Source organism: Aphelocoma coerulescens, chromosome 23 (assembly GCF_041296385.1).
Source record: "Aphelocoma coerulescens isolate FSJ_1873_10779 chromosome 23, UR_Acoe_1.0, whole genome shotgun sequence".
Lineage (NCBI taxonomy): Eukaryota > Metazoa > Chordata > Aves > Passeriformes > Corvidae > Aphelocoma > Aphelocoma coerulescens.
Window position 1 is genome coordinate 6,201,468 of NC_091036.1, and position 15,142 is coordinate 6,216,609.

General features: G+C 55.4%; 2 protein-coding genes across 4 annotated transcripts; one reads left to right on the plus strand and one right to left on the minus strand.

The window, feature by feature from the left end:
* Positions 1-59: 59 nt before the first annotated feature.
* On the minus strand, positions 60-6,691 carry BSDC1 (BSD domain containing 1). The gene is made up of 11 exons (XM_069036096.1): positions 6,672-6,691; positions 5,579-5,639; positions 5,010-5,126; positions 4,232-4,402; positions 4,067-4,121; positions 3,623-3,738; positions 3,334-3,402; positions 3,117-3,198; positions 2,137-2,676; positions 1,526-1,629; positions 60-1,265 (listed from the first exon to the last, which is right to left on the minus strand). Exons 1-11 carry the CDS (start codon positions 6,680-6,682, stop codon positions 1,233-1,235), a joined length of 1,359 nt encoding a protein of 452 aa, XP_068892197.1. The 5' UTR covers positions 6,683-6,691; the 3' UTR covers positions 60-1,232.
* Positions 6,692-6,778: 87 nt separating this feature from the next.
* ZBTB8B (zinc finger and BTB domain containing 8B) lies at positions 6,779-15,128 on the plus strand. 3 transcript variants are annotated; one of them, XM_069035910.1, is made up of 4 exons: positions 6,779-6,846; positions 8,204-9,294; positions 12,070-12,248; positions 14,529-15,125. In XM_069035910.1, exons 2-4 carry the CDS (start codon positions 8,206-8,208, stop codon positions 14,833-14,835), a joined length of 1,575 nt encoding a protein of 524 aa, XP_068892011.1. In that variant the 5' UTR covers positions 6,779-6,846; positions 8,204-8,205; the 3' UTR covers positions 14,836-15,125. The 3 variants fall into 3 exon arrangements, with proteins under 3 accessions (XP_068892011.1, XP_068892013.1, XP_068892012.1); XM_069035912.1 differs by lacking the exon at positions 6,779-6,846 and adding an exon at positions 6,878-6,977 and having other exon boundaries at positions 8,204-9,115; positions 14,529-15,128; XM_069035911.1 differs by lacking the exon at positions 6,779-6,846 and adding an exon at positions 6,878-6,977.
* The last annotated feature ends 14 nt before the right edge of the window (positions 15,129-15,142 follow it).

The window sequence follows — 15,142 nt, forward strand, 5'->3', positions numbered from 1 at the left end:
CAGCAGGAAACCCCCAGCTCCAGTGGAGCGGCCCTGGAAGGGGCAGGACCAAGGCAAAAAGTGTCACCCCACCACCCCAAAGGTCAGGGAGAGCAGCAAGGCCACTGTCCCCTTGGGATAACTGTGCAGTAGCAACATCTTGTGTCGTGACAAGGAAACGGCCCCAAAAAGAGGCCGTGGGGCCGAAGGAAGCGTCGCAGGCAGTCACGGGGGCTTACGGGAAGGAACCCAAGTGAGCACAGCAAAGCTGGTGGTGGCTGCAGGGCCTGGCACGGCTGGGACAGGGGGCAGATGGGCACACACAGCCTCAGCAAACAGGGACCACCTGCATTTGGGGGGCCTCTCTCTCCCCAAATGGGAGAGGGAACGGTCAAGCAGAGGTTGAAGTGGTCAGTGGGTCAGGCTGGGGCTTTGCAAGGGCTGAACTGGGCACCACAACGAGGGGTTCTGTTCCAGGGTGACCCAAACCTCTGCCAGCCCAGCAGGGCCTCAAGTAAGAGCAAGCCACAAGGATTTTGCTTGGAGAATTTAACTAGAAAGACACAAAAACCCAGTGCAGGAAGGTGGTGCAGCTGCAAAGGGGGGAGCAGCAGGCCTTGGCTCTTCGAGGAACTGCTGGAAACGGGAGTTTCCATGAGAAAAAGCTTCCAAGACAAAAAGCCAGGCAGAAGCTCAGGGTTTGGCAGGGGGTTTGGCTCCTTCCAAGGTCAAAGCCACAAGCCAAGTGCCTTTTTCTGCAGCACCTCCAGCCCCCCAAGCCCTCCCTGGGTGTTGCTTTCTGGGTGGGAACTGCGGAGCAGCGAGCGGAGCAGGCACAGCCACATCCAGGAGCCTCTCAGCTGGAGGTTACACGTGCACACACAAGCAAGGAAGGAGCCAGCTGGCAACCTGGCAGCCCCCAGCACACCTGGCAGGGCTCTGAGTGCCCAGCTGGCCCCAGGGACCCTTCACTCTGCCTCCTCCTGACACGTCAGGGTCAGTTTTGGCTTTGCCAGTCTCTAGGACCTATGGAGAAGTCGGGCTCCCCCGGGTGCCAGTGACCTCCTGCTTCCTCCTCCTGGATCTGAAGGGGTCACTTGAGTTGCCCACGGGTTTTAGCAGGAATGGAACTCCTCCTCCAGCCTGGAACTGCAATCCCCAGCACAGTCACACACAAAGGAACAGCCGGTCCGTGATTGAATTCACATTCGATGGTGGAAATGAGCCTGTGACACACGCTGGAAGCAGCTGCTTTATTCCCAGTCTTCCCACTCTTCATCTTCCAGCTGTGAACAGGAGGAAGTTTGTTTCTGAACTGTTTCTGAGCTGTTTGCAACAGTTTGTTTCTGTCACTCAGCAGCTCCTCCTGCCCAGGACACCTGAGCCAGCACAAAGCCCGATGTATCCTCATGCTGCCACACCTTCCCAATAGGGATTTGCCTGCTCTGTTCCCCATGGGAAACCTCAGCACACTCATCCCACCGGTCCCTCTCTGCTCAGGGGTTGGTGATGCTTTTGGGGAGCAGTTTTGCCTCCCCTGACTCACCTCCCCAGACATTTCCACCTTGGAGAGCGCCAGCTGCACCTCCTCTTCGGTCATGTCCAGATCAAAGTCCTTTTCCCAGTCCTCGCTGATATCCGTGCTGGAGCCTGGGAACACAAACATCCCCCACTGAGCCACCAGAGCTGGTCCTAAAGCCCTGGAATCCCCAAGGCTCAGAGCTACCACAGCCTGCCTGAGGAGGGAAAGCCTCCACATTCCCAGGAACAGCTCTCTGACAGAGATGGGATGGACTGAGCCTGCTTCCCTCGGGGAACAAGTGGGAGAGGTGGATGCTCAAGTATTTTTCTCCTCTGGCCTGGGAGAACTGGGACGTGTCAGCTTCCAGTCACACAGAAAATGCAGAGGGTAAAGAATGACAGGAGGGACTTAGATATGGGGACTGTCATTGTCCCAGCAGGGACATTCCTAGGGATGACAGGCAGAGGGAAGCAATCACCACGTTCCCTCCACAGAGCACAGCCTTTCCTGGCATCCAGGGACCAAAGGCCTGTTCTGCTCAGCCAGCAGACCTTTGATTTCTTTCTTTTTCCTCTCCCCCATCACCATAAACCCAGAGCCCTTTCCCCAAGAGGGCTCCCAGCCCCCACACAAACCTTTCTTGCCGTTGTTGGAGGGGGTGGATTTGCCACTATCCGAGTTGAGCTCGAAGACTCGCAGATCTGTGGGCCCTTCCTCTCTCTGAGTCTCTGTCTTGCCCTGCCCTTTGCTCTCCAGCTCCCTGAGCTCTGTTCCAGCCGCCGGCTCCGAGGATGCTGCTGATTCCTCGGCAGGTGCAGAAGGCTGAGCAGCTTCTGGGGGCTTTGGCAGGGAGCTCTGCTCTTCCAAGGTGGCCTCCACCAGCCTCTGGGAGAGGTCCCCGGTGCCCGTGGGTGGAGCTGCAGTCTGTAGCTGGGTGGCAGGCACAGAGGCAGGGTTTGCAATCTGAGTCACAAGGGACACGCTCTCGCTGCTCTCCGAGGGGCTCTGCTCCACTGGGACCAGCTCTGGGGGCAGCACAGCCCAGCTCTCCCCAGAGGGGCCCTTGGCAGCAGCGGGGTGGTTTCCCTCCGGGGCTGCCGGGGTGGGTTCTTTGTGTGCTGCTCCTGGAAATGTGATGTTTGCACAAGGCAGAGGGGACATCCCCAAGAACTCCTCTGTAGGGAGGCAGAAGAGAAGCGAGAGATGTTTCAGCAAGTGCAGCAGCAGCTGGGCTGGGAGCCGGATTTCACAGAATCAGGGAATGGCCTGAGCTGGGAGGGACCCACGGGGATCATGGAGTCCAACCCCTGGCCCTGCACAGACACCCCAACAATCCCCAACTCTGTGCATCCCTAAGAGCATCATCCTGGAGCTCTGGCAGCTTTGGGGCCGTGACCATTCCCTGGGGAGCCCCAGCACCCTCTGGGGGAAGAGCATTTTCCTGATATCCAACCTAAACTACCCCGACCCAGCTCCAGCCATTCCCTCAGATCCCATCGCTGGTCACACAGAGCAGAGATCGGAGCTGCCCCTTCACTGCCCCTTGTGATTTGTGGGAGTGAGAAGGATGATGAGTTCTCCACAAAGCCTCTCAGAGCCCCCAAACCTGACCCACCTTCATCCTCCTCCCAGCCTGGCTCCTCTTGGTGCATGCTCTGCTCCGCTCGCTGCTTCAGAGCCTCCCTCCGGGCTTCGTCCTGCAGGGAATTCCACATCAGCAGCAGCTCACATCCCCAATCCCATCCTTCCCCCAGCCATTTCGGCATCCCTGACTCCAAGAAGGCAGCCCAGATCCCTGTTTTCCTGGGAAAAGCACCCCCAGCCTGACCTACCTGCTCCAGGCGATGCACTTTGTAGAAGTAGCGCTGCCAGAACTCCGAGTGGGAAACAGCCACAGGGACCTGGGAAAGGGACCAGGAAAGGGATCAGGAAAGGGATGAGCCCCTCAGGGAGAGCTGCAGCTGCTGCTGCTGCGCCCCTCTCTCCTCCCAAAGCCTGGAACCATTTCACCATAGCTCAGCATGCAACCACAGCTGTTTCCATTCCAACTGCAAGGGGCAAACAGCTCAGGGCTTCCCTGCAGCATTCCCTGAGTCAGGAATTGCCCAGGCAGGGCCTCACCATTTTGGTGTAGAGTGCCCTGATGGAAGGGCTGGTTGCCAACAGCTCTGCAATCTCCCCTTTCTTCTCCTCCAGGCTGAACTGAGCGAGCCAGGCCTCGAGCAGCTCAGCAGGGCCTGTTTGGGATGAGCACAGGGATAAAAATCCTTGGCACAAAAGGGCAGAAAGACTTGGGAGGTTTAATTGAAAAGGTGCTGGGGCAAAAGAGGAAGGAGACACAGGGCTCAGAGATCCTCTGCCAGCCCAAGGCCACGTGGCACCAGTTTAAACTGGGCCAGTAAATTCAGCCTAAGCTGGTCCTTGAGGTAAGAGCCAGATCTGCTCTCTATAGCTGGCCCCAGCTACAGCCAAACCAGCCCTGTTGGCCAAAGGCTTCAGGGAATTCCAGCTGACCCCCAGACCCCCCAGGAACAGCACCCTGGACCCCCCTGGACCCTCCCATACCATCGGGCTCGTTGCAGTAGGTGGCTGGGTCGGACTGGAGGCTGTAGAGACGAGCCTGGAGGAGACACACAGGGACAGCTGTCAGGGAAGGGACAGCAGCAGAGCCAGGGGACAGGGCTGAGGATGCCACATCCCAGAGCATCCCCCTGGGAACGGGACCCTCACCTTGGCACTGTCGTAGGGCTCGGTGGTACCTGAGGGTGTTGCCATCAGTGTTATCACGTCACAGTCAATGGTCTTGTCCGGTGAGGGAGCAAAGGTGTCCGAGATGACCCCCAGGAAGTCAGACAGCCCCTTCCTCACCTTTTCCGTGGCACCTGAGGAACCTTCTGTCCTCTTCAAGGGAAGAGGCAGCACAGTGTCAGTAACACCCCAGAATTCCTGCGTGGGAACCTTAAGGAAGCGGGATCTCTCCCTTCAGGAGAGTGCTATGGAGGAGACTGGGCTGGGTGGGGGTGGTGGGAGGCCTCAGGTGGGGAACTGAGCTGAGGCTTTGTGGAAAGGACACAGCCAGGTTTGGGGCTGGCTGCTTTGGGGTGGGACTGTCCCAGCAGCAGCTGTGCGGGGCTGAGGGCTCACAGCTCGTGTGGGGAGCCCGTGTCACCCTACAGTGGCACTGCCAGAGTCCCAGCTGCTCAGTGTAAGGGGAGAGGGAACCACAAGGACCCTCCTCTGCTCATCTGCAAGGGCATGGAGTGATAGGACAAGGGGGGAACGGCCTTAAGCTGAAGGAAAGAGGGGTGAGATGAGATATTGGGAAGAAATTCTTCCTTGTGAGGGTGGTGGGATGGGATTCCCAGAGAAGCTGTGGCTGCCCCATCCTTGGAAATGTTCCAGGCTAGGATGGACGGGGCTTGGAGCAGCCTGGGATGGTGGAAGGTGTCCCTGCCCATGGCAGGGGGTGGCACTGGATGATCTCGAAGCTCTCCCAGCCCCTACTCACTGCCAGCTTGTCCTTGACCACGCTGGCCGTGGCGGCGATGGTGCAGGCTGTGTCGTGCTGCACCACCTGGGTGAACTCAGCCAGGTCCCGCTTCATGAATTCCAAAGCCTCTGTGGACTGCAAGGAGACAGCAGATGCATTGTCCAGGCTTTTGGTGCTCCAACAAAGCCAGGATTGCTCCCAGCATGTCACAAAAATTCAGCCGTGAGGGCTGCCTGGGCAAAGCGCGAGACCAGAATAACCTGAATAACAACAGCACTTGCTATGCCCAAAACACATCCCAGGAGGGTTTAAAGCCAAGAATAGAAAAACACAGGTTGGGAAAAGCCTGGTTTTAAGTTTTGTGTCTAATTAACACAAGCAGTGCTGCCACAGGCAGGAAATGACACACCCCAAAGCGACGCTGGGAGCGCAGCCCTCCGTGCTCGGGGTGATCTTCAGGTGACAGAGCCCAACAGGAGCCAGGGCTCGCTCAGCCACAAGGTCCCCAGCAAACCCATCCCAATCCCAGCCTGGGCAAACCGGGGCTGCCCCACTGGTGCCACCCCACAGGTCCCAGTGGTTCCCACCTTCTCCTTGACAGCCTGGTAGCTCTGCTGGAGCCAGCTCCGCCACCAGCCCCCGTCCTCCCTGTGTGGGACACGGCGGCGTCAGCACAGAGCCCGAGCCCGGAGCAGCATCCCAGAGCGAACCCCAAAGCCCAGATCCCAAATCTAGACCCAGATCCCAACCCCAGAGCAGCATCCCAGAGCGAACCCCAAAGCCCAGATCCCAAATCTAGACCCAGATCCCAACCCCAGAGCAGCATCCCAGAGCGAACCCCAAAGCCCAGATCCCAAATCTAGACCCAGATCCCAACCCCAGAGCAGCATCCCAGAGCAAACCCCAAAGCCCAGATCCCAAATCCAGACCCAGATCCCAACCCCAGAGCAGCATCCCAGAGCGAACCCCAAAGCCCAGATCCCAAATCCAGACCCAGATCCCAACCCCAGAGCAGCATCCCAGAGCGAACCCCAAAGCCCAGGTCCCAAATCCAGATCCTGAGTCCAGAGCAGCATCCCAGAGCGAACCCCAAAGCCCAGATCCCAAATCCAGACCCAAATCCCAACCCCAGAGCAGCATCCCAGACCAAACCCCAGATCCCAAATCCAGACCCAGATCAATACCCCAGACCCCGACCCAGATCTAGACCACAGATCCACATCTCAGATTCTGATCCCAGACCTCAGGTGTCCGAGATGTCAAATCCTAGACCCCAGATCCCGATTCCAACCCCAGATCCCGATCCCACATCCCAACCCCACATCCCGATCCCACATCCCGATCCCAGATCCAGATCCCAACCCCACATCCCAACCCCATATCCCGATCCCAGATCCCAAGCCCAGATCCCCATCCCACATCCCAACCCCAGATCCTGATCCCAGATCCCAACCCCACATCCCAACCCCAGATCCTGATCCCAGATCCCGACCCCACATCCCGACCCCACATCCCGATCCCAGATTCACCCCGACACCCCAAACCTCCGCCCCGGCCCCGCCGCGCTGCCCATCCCGTTCCATCCCGTTCCATCCCGTTCCCTGTCCCGTTCCCTGTCCCGTTCCCTGTCCCGTTCCCTCCCGGTCCCGGCCCCGCCGCCCCCGCCCGTGCCCCGCTCACCCCTCCGCCATCTTGGCGCGGTGACGTCACCAATATTTACCGACCCCTCACCCCGCGGGCCCCGCCCCGGAGCCGGGTCCTCCTGACGTCACTTCCTGCCCCGCCCCAGGGGCGCGCCCCGGCTACGGCGGCCGGGCGGGACCGGGAGCGGGGCCGGGAGCGGGGCCGGGCGGAGGTGAGCGATGGGCACCGGGCTGGGCCGCGTTCCGGGGCACCTCCGGACCGGGCAGGGCGGTGCTTGGAGCAGGGAGGGGTCCCAGTACGGAGCAGGATGGGTCTTGGCGCGGCGGGGCATCCCGGTACCGGGTAGGGTGCTCCTTGGCCTTCTAGGGCATGCTGGGGGAGCGGGCGTACCGGCACCTTGGCGGGATGTGGAACTCGTGGGACCGGGCGGGACGGTCCTTGGAGGGGTGTGGGATTCCCGGTACCGGGCGGGACAGTCCTTGGAGGGGTATAGGATACCCGGTACCGGGCGGGACGGTCCTTGGAGGGGTGTGGGACCCCCGGTACCGGGCGGGACGGTCCTTGAAGGGGTATAGGATACCCGGTACTGGGTGGGACGGTCCTTGGAGGGGTGTGGGACCCCCGGTACCGGGCGGGACGGTCCTTGAAGGGGTGTAGGATGCCCGGTACCGGGTGGGACAGTCCTTGGAGGGGTGTGGGACCCCCGGTACTGGGTGGGACGGTCCTTGGAGGGGTGTGGGACCCCCGGTACTGGGTGGGACGGTCCTTGAAGGGATATAGGATACCCGGTACTGGGTGGGACGGTCTTTGGAGGGGTGTGGGACCCCCGGTACCGGGTGGGACGGTCCTTGGAGGGGTATAGGATACCCGGTACTGGGTGGGACGGTCTTTGGAGGGGTGTGGGACCCCCGGTACCGGGCGAGACGGTCCTTGAAGGGGTATAGGATACCTGGTACTGGGTGTGACGGTCCTTGGAGGGGAGTGGGACCCCCGGTACCGGGCGGGACGGTCCTTGGAGGGGTGTGGGACCCCCGGTACTGGGTGGGACGGTCCTTGGAGGGGTGTGGGACCCCCGGTACTGGGTGGGACGGTCCTTGGAGGGGTGTGGGACCCCCGGTACTGGGTGGGACGGTCCTTGAAGGGATATAGGATACCCGGTACTGGGTTGGACGGTCTTTGGAGGGGTGTGGGACCCCCGGTACCGGGCGGGACGGTCCTTGAAGGGGTATAGGATACCCGGTACCGGGTGGGACGGTCCTTGAAGGGGTATAGGATACCTGGTACTGGGTGTGACGGTCCTTGGAGGGGTGTGGGACCCCCGGTACTGGGTGGGACGGTCCTTGGAGGGGTGTGGGACTCCAGTACTGGGTGGGACGGTCCTTGAAGGGATATAGGATACCCAGTACCGGGCGGGACGGTCCTTGGAGGGGTGTGGGACCTGCAGGGCCGCGCAGGACGGTTCTTGCCGGGGTCTCCGGGGTCTCGCCCCCTGTCCCGGGTCCCCGCGGTGGCAGCGGCGCTGTCCCCGCGGGTCCCGGTGCTGACGGCTCGCTCTGTTCCCGGCACAGCCATGGAGGTGCAGTCGTACTACACCAAACTGCTGGGGGAGCTGAACGAGCAGCGCAAGCGGGATTTCTTCTGCGACTGCAGCATCATCGTGGAGGGCCGGATCTTCAAAGCCCACAAGAACATCCTGTTCGCCAACAGCGGCTACTTCCGAGCGCTGCTCATCCACTACATCCAGGACAGCGGCCGCCACAGCACGGCCTCGCTGGACATCGTCACCTCCGAGGCTTTCTCCGTCATCCTGGATTTCCTCTACTCCGGGAAGCTGGATCTGTGCGGGGAGAACGTGATCGAGGTGATGTCGGCCGCCAGCTACCTGCAGATGACCGACGTGGTCAACTTCTGCAAGACGTACATCAGGTCCTCCTTGGACATCTGCAGGAAGATCGAGAGGGAGGCGGCTTTCTACCAGGCTGACAGCGGGAGCTCAGCCAGGGAGGGCACCTCCCTCGGCCCCAAGAGCTCCGCCCCCGTGTCCTGCCTGCAGGAGAAGGAGAGGATTCCCCAGTGCCAGCGGGAGCCTCCCTGCGGGGACTGCAGCAGCTGCCACCCCCTGGAGCTGGTGGTCAGGGACCCGCTGAGCAGTGACTGCCCCGATGACCCCTCGCTGCCCAAAGGGGTGGAACCCAAAGTGGAGTTCGACCCCGACGAGGTGGAGGTGGGCGAGCGGCTGCCCCAGTTCCCCACGCCGCTGGCCCTGGAGCAGATGGAAGAGGGGCAGCCCGTGGAGCTGGCCTGCAATAATTACCACATGAAGCAGTTCCTGGAGGCTCTGCTGCGCAACAGCTCGGCTCAGAGGAAGGAGGACGTGGTGCATCACTTTGTCCGGGGATTTGAGGGTAGGGCTGAGGATGCAGGAGTGGCCGTGAGCTCCATGATGGACATTCACAGCGACTGGTATGGTGAGGACACAGGTGAGAGGACTCGAGGGGTGCAGCCTGTGGAGCTGAGGAGGGAACAGCTTTGTTGGGCCTCTCCTTTTGTGACTCTTGTTGAGGAATATATTGCTGAGTATTTTTGGCACAGTGAAATAAACTCTTGTTGTGCACTTGAAAAGCAGCTGTACTCGTTTGTTCGGTGCAGCCCGTGGGAGGTGAGTATTCCTGACAGCTCTGCAGCTCCCAAATCACCCCCCAGACTCCAGTGGGGGCGATTCTGCTTCAATAAACAAACTCACTGGGACCTCGTTGAAAGGCAGGTGCATTTTTAAAAATCATTAAGAGCAATCCAACAGCAGCTGAGCTGCCACAAGAGGGATCTGCTGCACGACCTGCTGCAGCAGGAGCTCATCCCACTGGAGCTCCTGCCAGTGCTCTGTTTGCTCCTGCTTGGAATTTCAGAGGGCAGGAATCAGTTTTATCCAACACTGAGGGATCCCTACAAGTCCTTTAGGAGCACTGAAAGCTTTAAACTCTGTGGTATAGCATAAAGATGAGGCTTTTGTCACTTGTCAGCTGCTGGTCACTGAGGTTCTGCTGCTGCCCTGAGCCCAGCACCAGTTGGAATGTCTCAGGAATATTTCCTGGCAGCAGTGTCAGGCACCTGGAGAAGAAGAAAATCAGGCCCGTGAGCATTTCTCCTGATGTGGACAATAAAGATTTGGGCATTTTATCTGGTTTTTGATAAGTGCCTTGTCCAAACAGCCTTGTGAAGACAGGAGGTGGCTCGGACAAACTGCAAGTGCCACAGGTGCCGAGGATGTGGCAAATGCCACAGCGCTGTGGGCAGCACACAAGTTTATTTTCACATCAGCTCAAGCTGCCTGTGCAATCTCAAAGCCAATAAAACTGACAAATCCTCTCTCTGCTTTCCAATCAGGCACTGATAAAATCACCAATCCAGGTTCAGTGCCACCAGCAGCTCTCAGAGCAGGGCTGGCACCACTCAGGCTGGTGCTTTTCCACGTGTGGCAGGGTGAGAACATCCAACACACAAACTTGGCTTCTCTTTTTCCCTCTCTCAACATCTCCAGGCTGTTAATGAGTCATGAAAAGGGAAATGCTTCCAGAGTTTGACAGGGAACATCAGGTGTCCTGACAGTGCAGCAGAAATCAGTGGGAGATGGGGTTTGAGTAGGAGTGAGGGAAAAGAAACCAAACCTTCCCCATTCCTTCTGTTTCTGTGCTAAACCAGGACGTTGTAGCAGCAAGGAGAGTGGGAGCTTCTCAGCTTTCAATGGTGCTGCTGCCTCAGCTTCCTCCCAAGGCACCAGAAATGAGAAATACGAAGTCCTGATACCAGAATGGTGCACTCAGGTCAACAGAAGAGATAAACACCACTTCCTTTCACGTGTCCACCTCTGTTCCATCACCCTGGTCCCCTTCACAGCAGATGGAAGGGAAACAGGCACCTGCAGAGCACTGGAAGCAAGGCCAGGACTAAGAACTGGGTTGGTTGGGGTTTTAATGAAGCTCTAAACGCCCAGCAGGGATTTGCAATCCTTTGGGAAGCTCCAGAATGGGGTGAGATGACTCTCGCTCACACCATTAACACCAGACACACCTTTTTTGATAGTGGGTTGGATAAGCCTTAATACAAAGGATGCTCTGCAACCTCACCTGCTTGACACACAAAACATTTCCCTGAATCAGTGCCTGGAACAGGGAAAATTAATCCTTTGGCATCACATCTCCACCTTTCTGCTGGAAGGGAAGCTGGGCTGGTGCTGAAAAACTTGGCAGTGCCCGTGTTTATGTAAAATGGGATCTTCAAGTTTAATTTTCTTCTTGCACCTGACTCCATGGATTGTGCATTACTTGGGGTTTGGTTTTAGGAACAGTAAAACATTGTCAGGAAATATATTGGGAGTCCTTCATCGTGCTATTCCCAGCAGGAGGGCAGTAGAAACAAAGAGTCATATTTTCAGAGCTAAATATAAAAGCACCTGGACAAATTGTGCTATTCCTGCCTGCAGTTTGTGCTCGAGGTTTTTGTTGTTTAATGTTAATGGGTTAATAATTAACAAAAAAAAAAAAAAAGGAAGTGGCTGAGATGGAGCAGAGACCCCATCGCACTAAAAGCAGATTTTTGGTACTTAATTAAATGGCTTCTTAAAATAAAATGAGCAACAGGGCGTCTGCAGCTGCATGAATTCTGCAATGGCACCAGCTGAGGAGAGCCCAGGTAAGCCAAGCCCAGGGAGAGGGCACAGTGCAGCTCTCTGGCCTCAGCTTTGCAGTCAGCAGGACAAGGAGCCAACCCGAGGTGCCTGAGTGTCTTGGGGTGACTTTGTGCTGTGGATCCCCTATCGCTGCCCATGCCCGGAAATTAATTCCTGTGCCTTTCTATGCCTCTAAGCTGAGCCTGAGAGGGGGAAGGAAAAACTGAGCAAAACTTTTTCAAAGCAGTTTGCAGCTTGTTCAAGGTCACACAGAGAAGTTTTGTTGCCCCAGCTGTGGCAGGGCAGTGGGGAAGCACCCGGCTTGCTGCTTCTGGCCAGTTGTTTCAGTTTCTTGTTCTCCAGAGTGAGAGACTGAGAGTTGAGCTTTGCTTTTCCTCCCCTGGAATTTTGGATTTTCTCCCTTTTCCACTGGATTGCTTCAGCCTCAGAGCACATCAGGAGGACTTTCCACCAGGCACAGAGGGCCAAGCCCCAGCTCTGAGGAGACCAAAGGGAGAACTCTAACACTTCCCCAGGTTTTTTCTCCACAGCGACAGATTTTATTATTTAGCATTATTATCCTTCCCCGTTTGCTTGTTAAATAAATAGCTTTATCCCCTTCACTTTCCTCTGAGGAAAATTTCATTTTTTCCCCCAACCTGGTGGGGGGGGAGGGATGGCTGTGCCTTCTCTCAGAGCATCTATTTCAAAACCCAGCCAAACCGGGCCCACTGAGCTAACCCCACGCTGTGTGTTCTTCTCCCCAAGGTGACGTGCTGGTGGTGCCCATCAAGCTGCACAAGTGCCCCTTCTGCCCCTACACGGCCAAGCAGAAGGGGATCCTCAAGCGCCACATCCGCTCCCACACCGGGGAGAGGCCCTATCCCTGCGAGACCTGCGGGAAGCGCTTCACCCGCCAGGAGCACCTGCGGAGCCACGCGCTCAGCGTGAGTCTGCGTGGTGGTGTCCACCAGGGAGCTGGTTCTGGGAGACATGGGACAACTCTTCGTTAAATAAAACAGTTTAAATGGTTTCTTGAAAATGGAGAAATTACAGGAATTAGATATAAAAAGTTGGGATCCTGTGGCTCGGTAGGTGGGATGGCCCAGGAGCGCAGGGATTTGACATCTTCTGGCTGGGACAGCACTGGACCTCAGGTAGAGGAAAAGGAGTTGCAGTGCTGGGCTGAGATTTAGCAGGTCCAAAAGTCAGGAAAAAAAATTATTAAAGGAGTAAAAAATTATTAATAGGAGTAAGGCTTTTAAAGCCCAGCACTGACATCCACCACAGCGAGCCTGCAGAGACAGAGAGCTTCTCTCTGTCTGTCTCATTATTTTATAGTGCCTTTGCTCCACCCACAGCCCACCCCTTCATTTAAAGTGATTTGTGCTTTCCCTCTGACAGATCATCTCCATCCACCAATGGCTCATCGTTGTCAGAGGGGTGGTATCAGTTGAGATAAGGGTGCTAAAATGCCCTCATTAAAATTCAGGTTGCCACGGAGCTTGCCTGCAGGGTGGTGGCTATGGGGCTAAAAATTGCTTGCTGTTAGAACTGGGGTTTTTGGAGTTAGCTTTGGAACCAAAGTACAAGTAAAAACGCCTAAAAAAAGTATTAAAATACGTCCAACACATCTTAAAACACTTGTAAAAGTATACAGTAAACACAGGGAAGATCACTCTTCTGGTGTACAGGTGGTTTGAAGTTTGAAAAGGGAGCATTAAGTTGGGAATTTTTAACTGGGGAATTTTTAACTGGGAAGGGTGGAACTCTCTTAATAAACTACTTTGAACAATTGAAAACACTGATAATGGAACTTGATTTTTGTACCTGGGCCGACGGGTTAATTTTAACATTCAGTTTAAAAATATTTAACTCAAAATTAATTAATTAAAGCACTTAATATGCAAAGACCAAGCACAAATAGGGATTTCATGTATGACAGATTCCGAGGGTTTCCTTGGCGTTTTCCAGGTGTATTTCCCAAAGGAAATGATTGCTGCCTGTAGGAACCAGGAGTGCTGAGAATATTTCTCTGTTTTGAAGGGTTTTTACCCCCCTGAACAACGCTGGTTTAGCTTCAAACCTTGGAAAAAGTTACCAAGGATCAGACAAGAACTAGAAAATACAGTGGTGGGAATTAGGTGATAGACTAGGAAATGCAGTGGTGGGAATTAGGGGATAGACTAGGAAATGCAGTGGTGGGAATTAGGGGATAGATCACGATGTGAGATTGTCACAGGGTGAAAAATGTAGAGGTTTTGGGCTTCTCTTTGTAGTAAATAAGAGTAACAAATATCAAAATGGAGGATTGTTGTTGTTCTCCAAACCTTCTTCTCCTTCTTCTACTACTCCATGTTCTGCAGTAAAAGTGGTTTGGGATGATTGGATAGAAAATTCCACAGTTCCTGCCCGTGTTGCTGAATAATTGGTAGGAAAGTGAAACTAATGTACATTTTTAGTAACTATTGGTTAAAATATCTTTAAAAGGCTGTGTAAATCTTGATAGAGAGCCTTCACTCCTGCTTTCTGTGCTCTGTGCTGTACCTGGGTCACGCTGGTGGCTCTGTTCCTCTGATGAGACTTCATAAACAACTCTCTGGAAGCATTGAAACTCCAGGAAAAGTCTCAGTTTATCTTTGAAACTCCTTGCAAGGACTTTTAGAAAATTCTCTCCCATCAGGAGGGATTTGATTTATGGCATGGTTCAGTGTCAGTTGCCAAAGCGAGAGAAACGTTAATAATAATAATAATAATAATAATAATAATAATAAAATGATAATAATAATAATAATAATTAGTATTTGGTTCGTTGTTTTGCCCCATTGGATATTTGGTACTTCTCCTGAAGCACACAGTAAGGATTTAGGCATTTTGTTTTCCCAATCTGTTCCATCTGGGAAGAATTCTGCCCTGTGAGGGTGGCGAGGTTGTCGATTCCCTATTCCTGGAAGTATCCCAGGCCAGGCTGGACAGGGCTGGGAGCAACCTGGGATTGGGGAAGGTGTCCCTGCCCATGGCAGGGATGGGCTGGATGAGCTTTGATGTCCCTTCCATCCCAACCCATTCCCCGATTTTTGTCCTTTATGGCCAGAATCACGATGGAATCCCCTTCAGCTGAAGCGCGGCTGTTCTCCTGTTCTGGGAATCTCTCCCAACCCAGCAGGTTGCTGCTTCTCCCCCCAGTTTTGCTGGTTTTCCCCTCAAGTTTGCTGTTTTCCCTGCAGGTCCATCGCTCCAACAAGCCCATCATCTGCAAGGGCTGCAGGAGAACCTTCACCAACAGCCTGTCCCCGGGGCTGCGGCGCTTCGGGCTCTGCGACAGCTGCACCTGTGTCACCACCACCCACGAGGACTCCATGCCCATCAACCTCAGCCTCATGGAAACAGCCTCAGAAGGCCAGGAAAAAGGGGATGCTGACAACGATTGGCCCATCTACGTGGAGTCCGGAGAGGAAAATGAGGCGGCTGATGATGATGATGGCGATGACAAGCAGGAAATCCACCGGAGTTTGTCAGACAGGGAAACTCTGATGTAGCAGTGAGAGGAGAGGGGGAGCACTGAGAGGTTCCCCAGCAGTGTCTGTGACAGAGAACTGCACCTCTGCCCACTCTCAGTGACACTGTGCTGGTTTTTATTGTTCTGGTTTTTAATTCAACAGCGGGGAGAGTTGGAATTTTTAGGATTTTTTAAGTTTTCAGTGCTGTGCACCAGAAGTCTGTGAGGAATCTTCTGCCTGGGGTTCACAGAGGTTGGACTCGAGCAGTTTTTCTGCCCCTTGGTTTTGGTTTTGCAGGTGGAACACCTCTGGGTTTCTTCAGGTAATGAGTTGTGGTCCTT

Excerpts from the sequence above, each read along its gene's own strand:
- ZBTB8B (XM_069035910.1), top strand. The coding sequence starts at position 8,206 with ATGGAGGTGCAGTCGTACTACACCAAACTGCTGGGGGAGCTGAACGAG. Across the intron at positions 9,295-12,069 it reads TTCGGTGCAGCCCGTGGGAG|GTGACGTGCTGGTGGTGCCC; the intron begins GTGAGTATTCCT and ends CTTCTCCCCAAG. Across the intron at positions 12,249-14,528 it reads TGCGGAGCCACGCGCTCAGC|GTCCATCGCTCCAACAAGCC; the intron begins GTGAGTCTGCGT and ends TTTTCCCTGCAG.
- BSDC1 (XM_069036096.1), bottom strand. Across the intron at positions 3,403-3,622 it reads GGGCACTCTACACCAAAATG|GTCCCTGTGGCTGTTTCCCA; the intron begins GTGAGGCCCTGC and ends TCCCTTTCCCAG. Across the intron at positions 1,630-2,136 it reads CTCCAACAACGGCAAGAAAG|GCTCCAGCACGGATATCAGC; the intron begins GTTTGTGTGGGG and ends TTGTGTTCCCAG.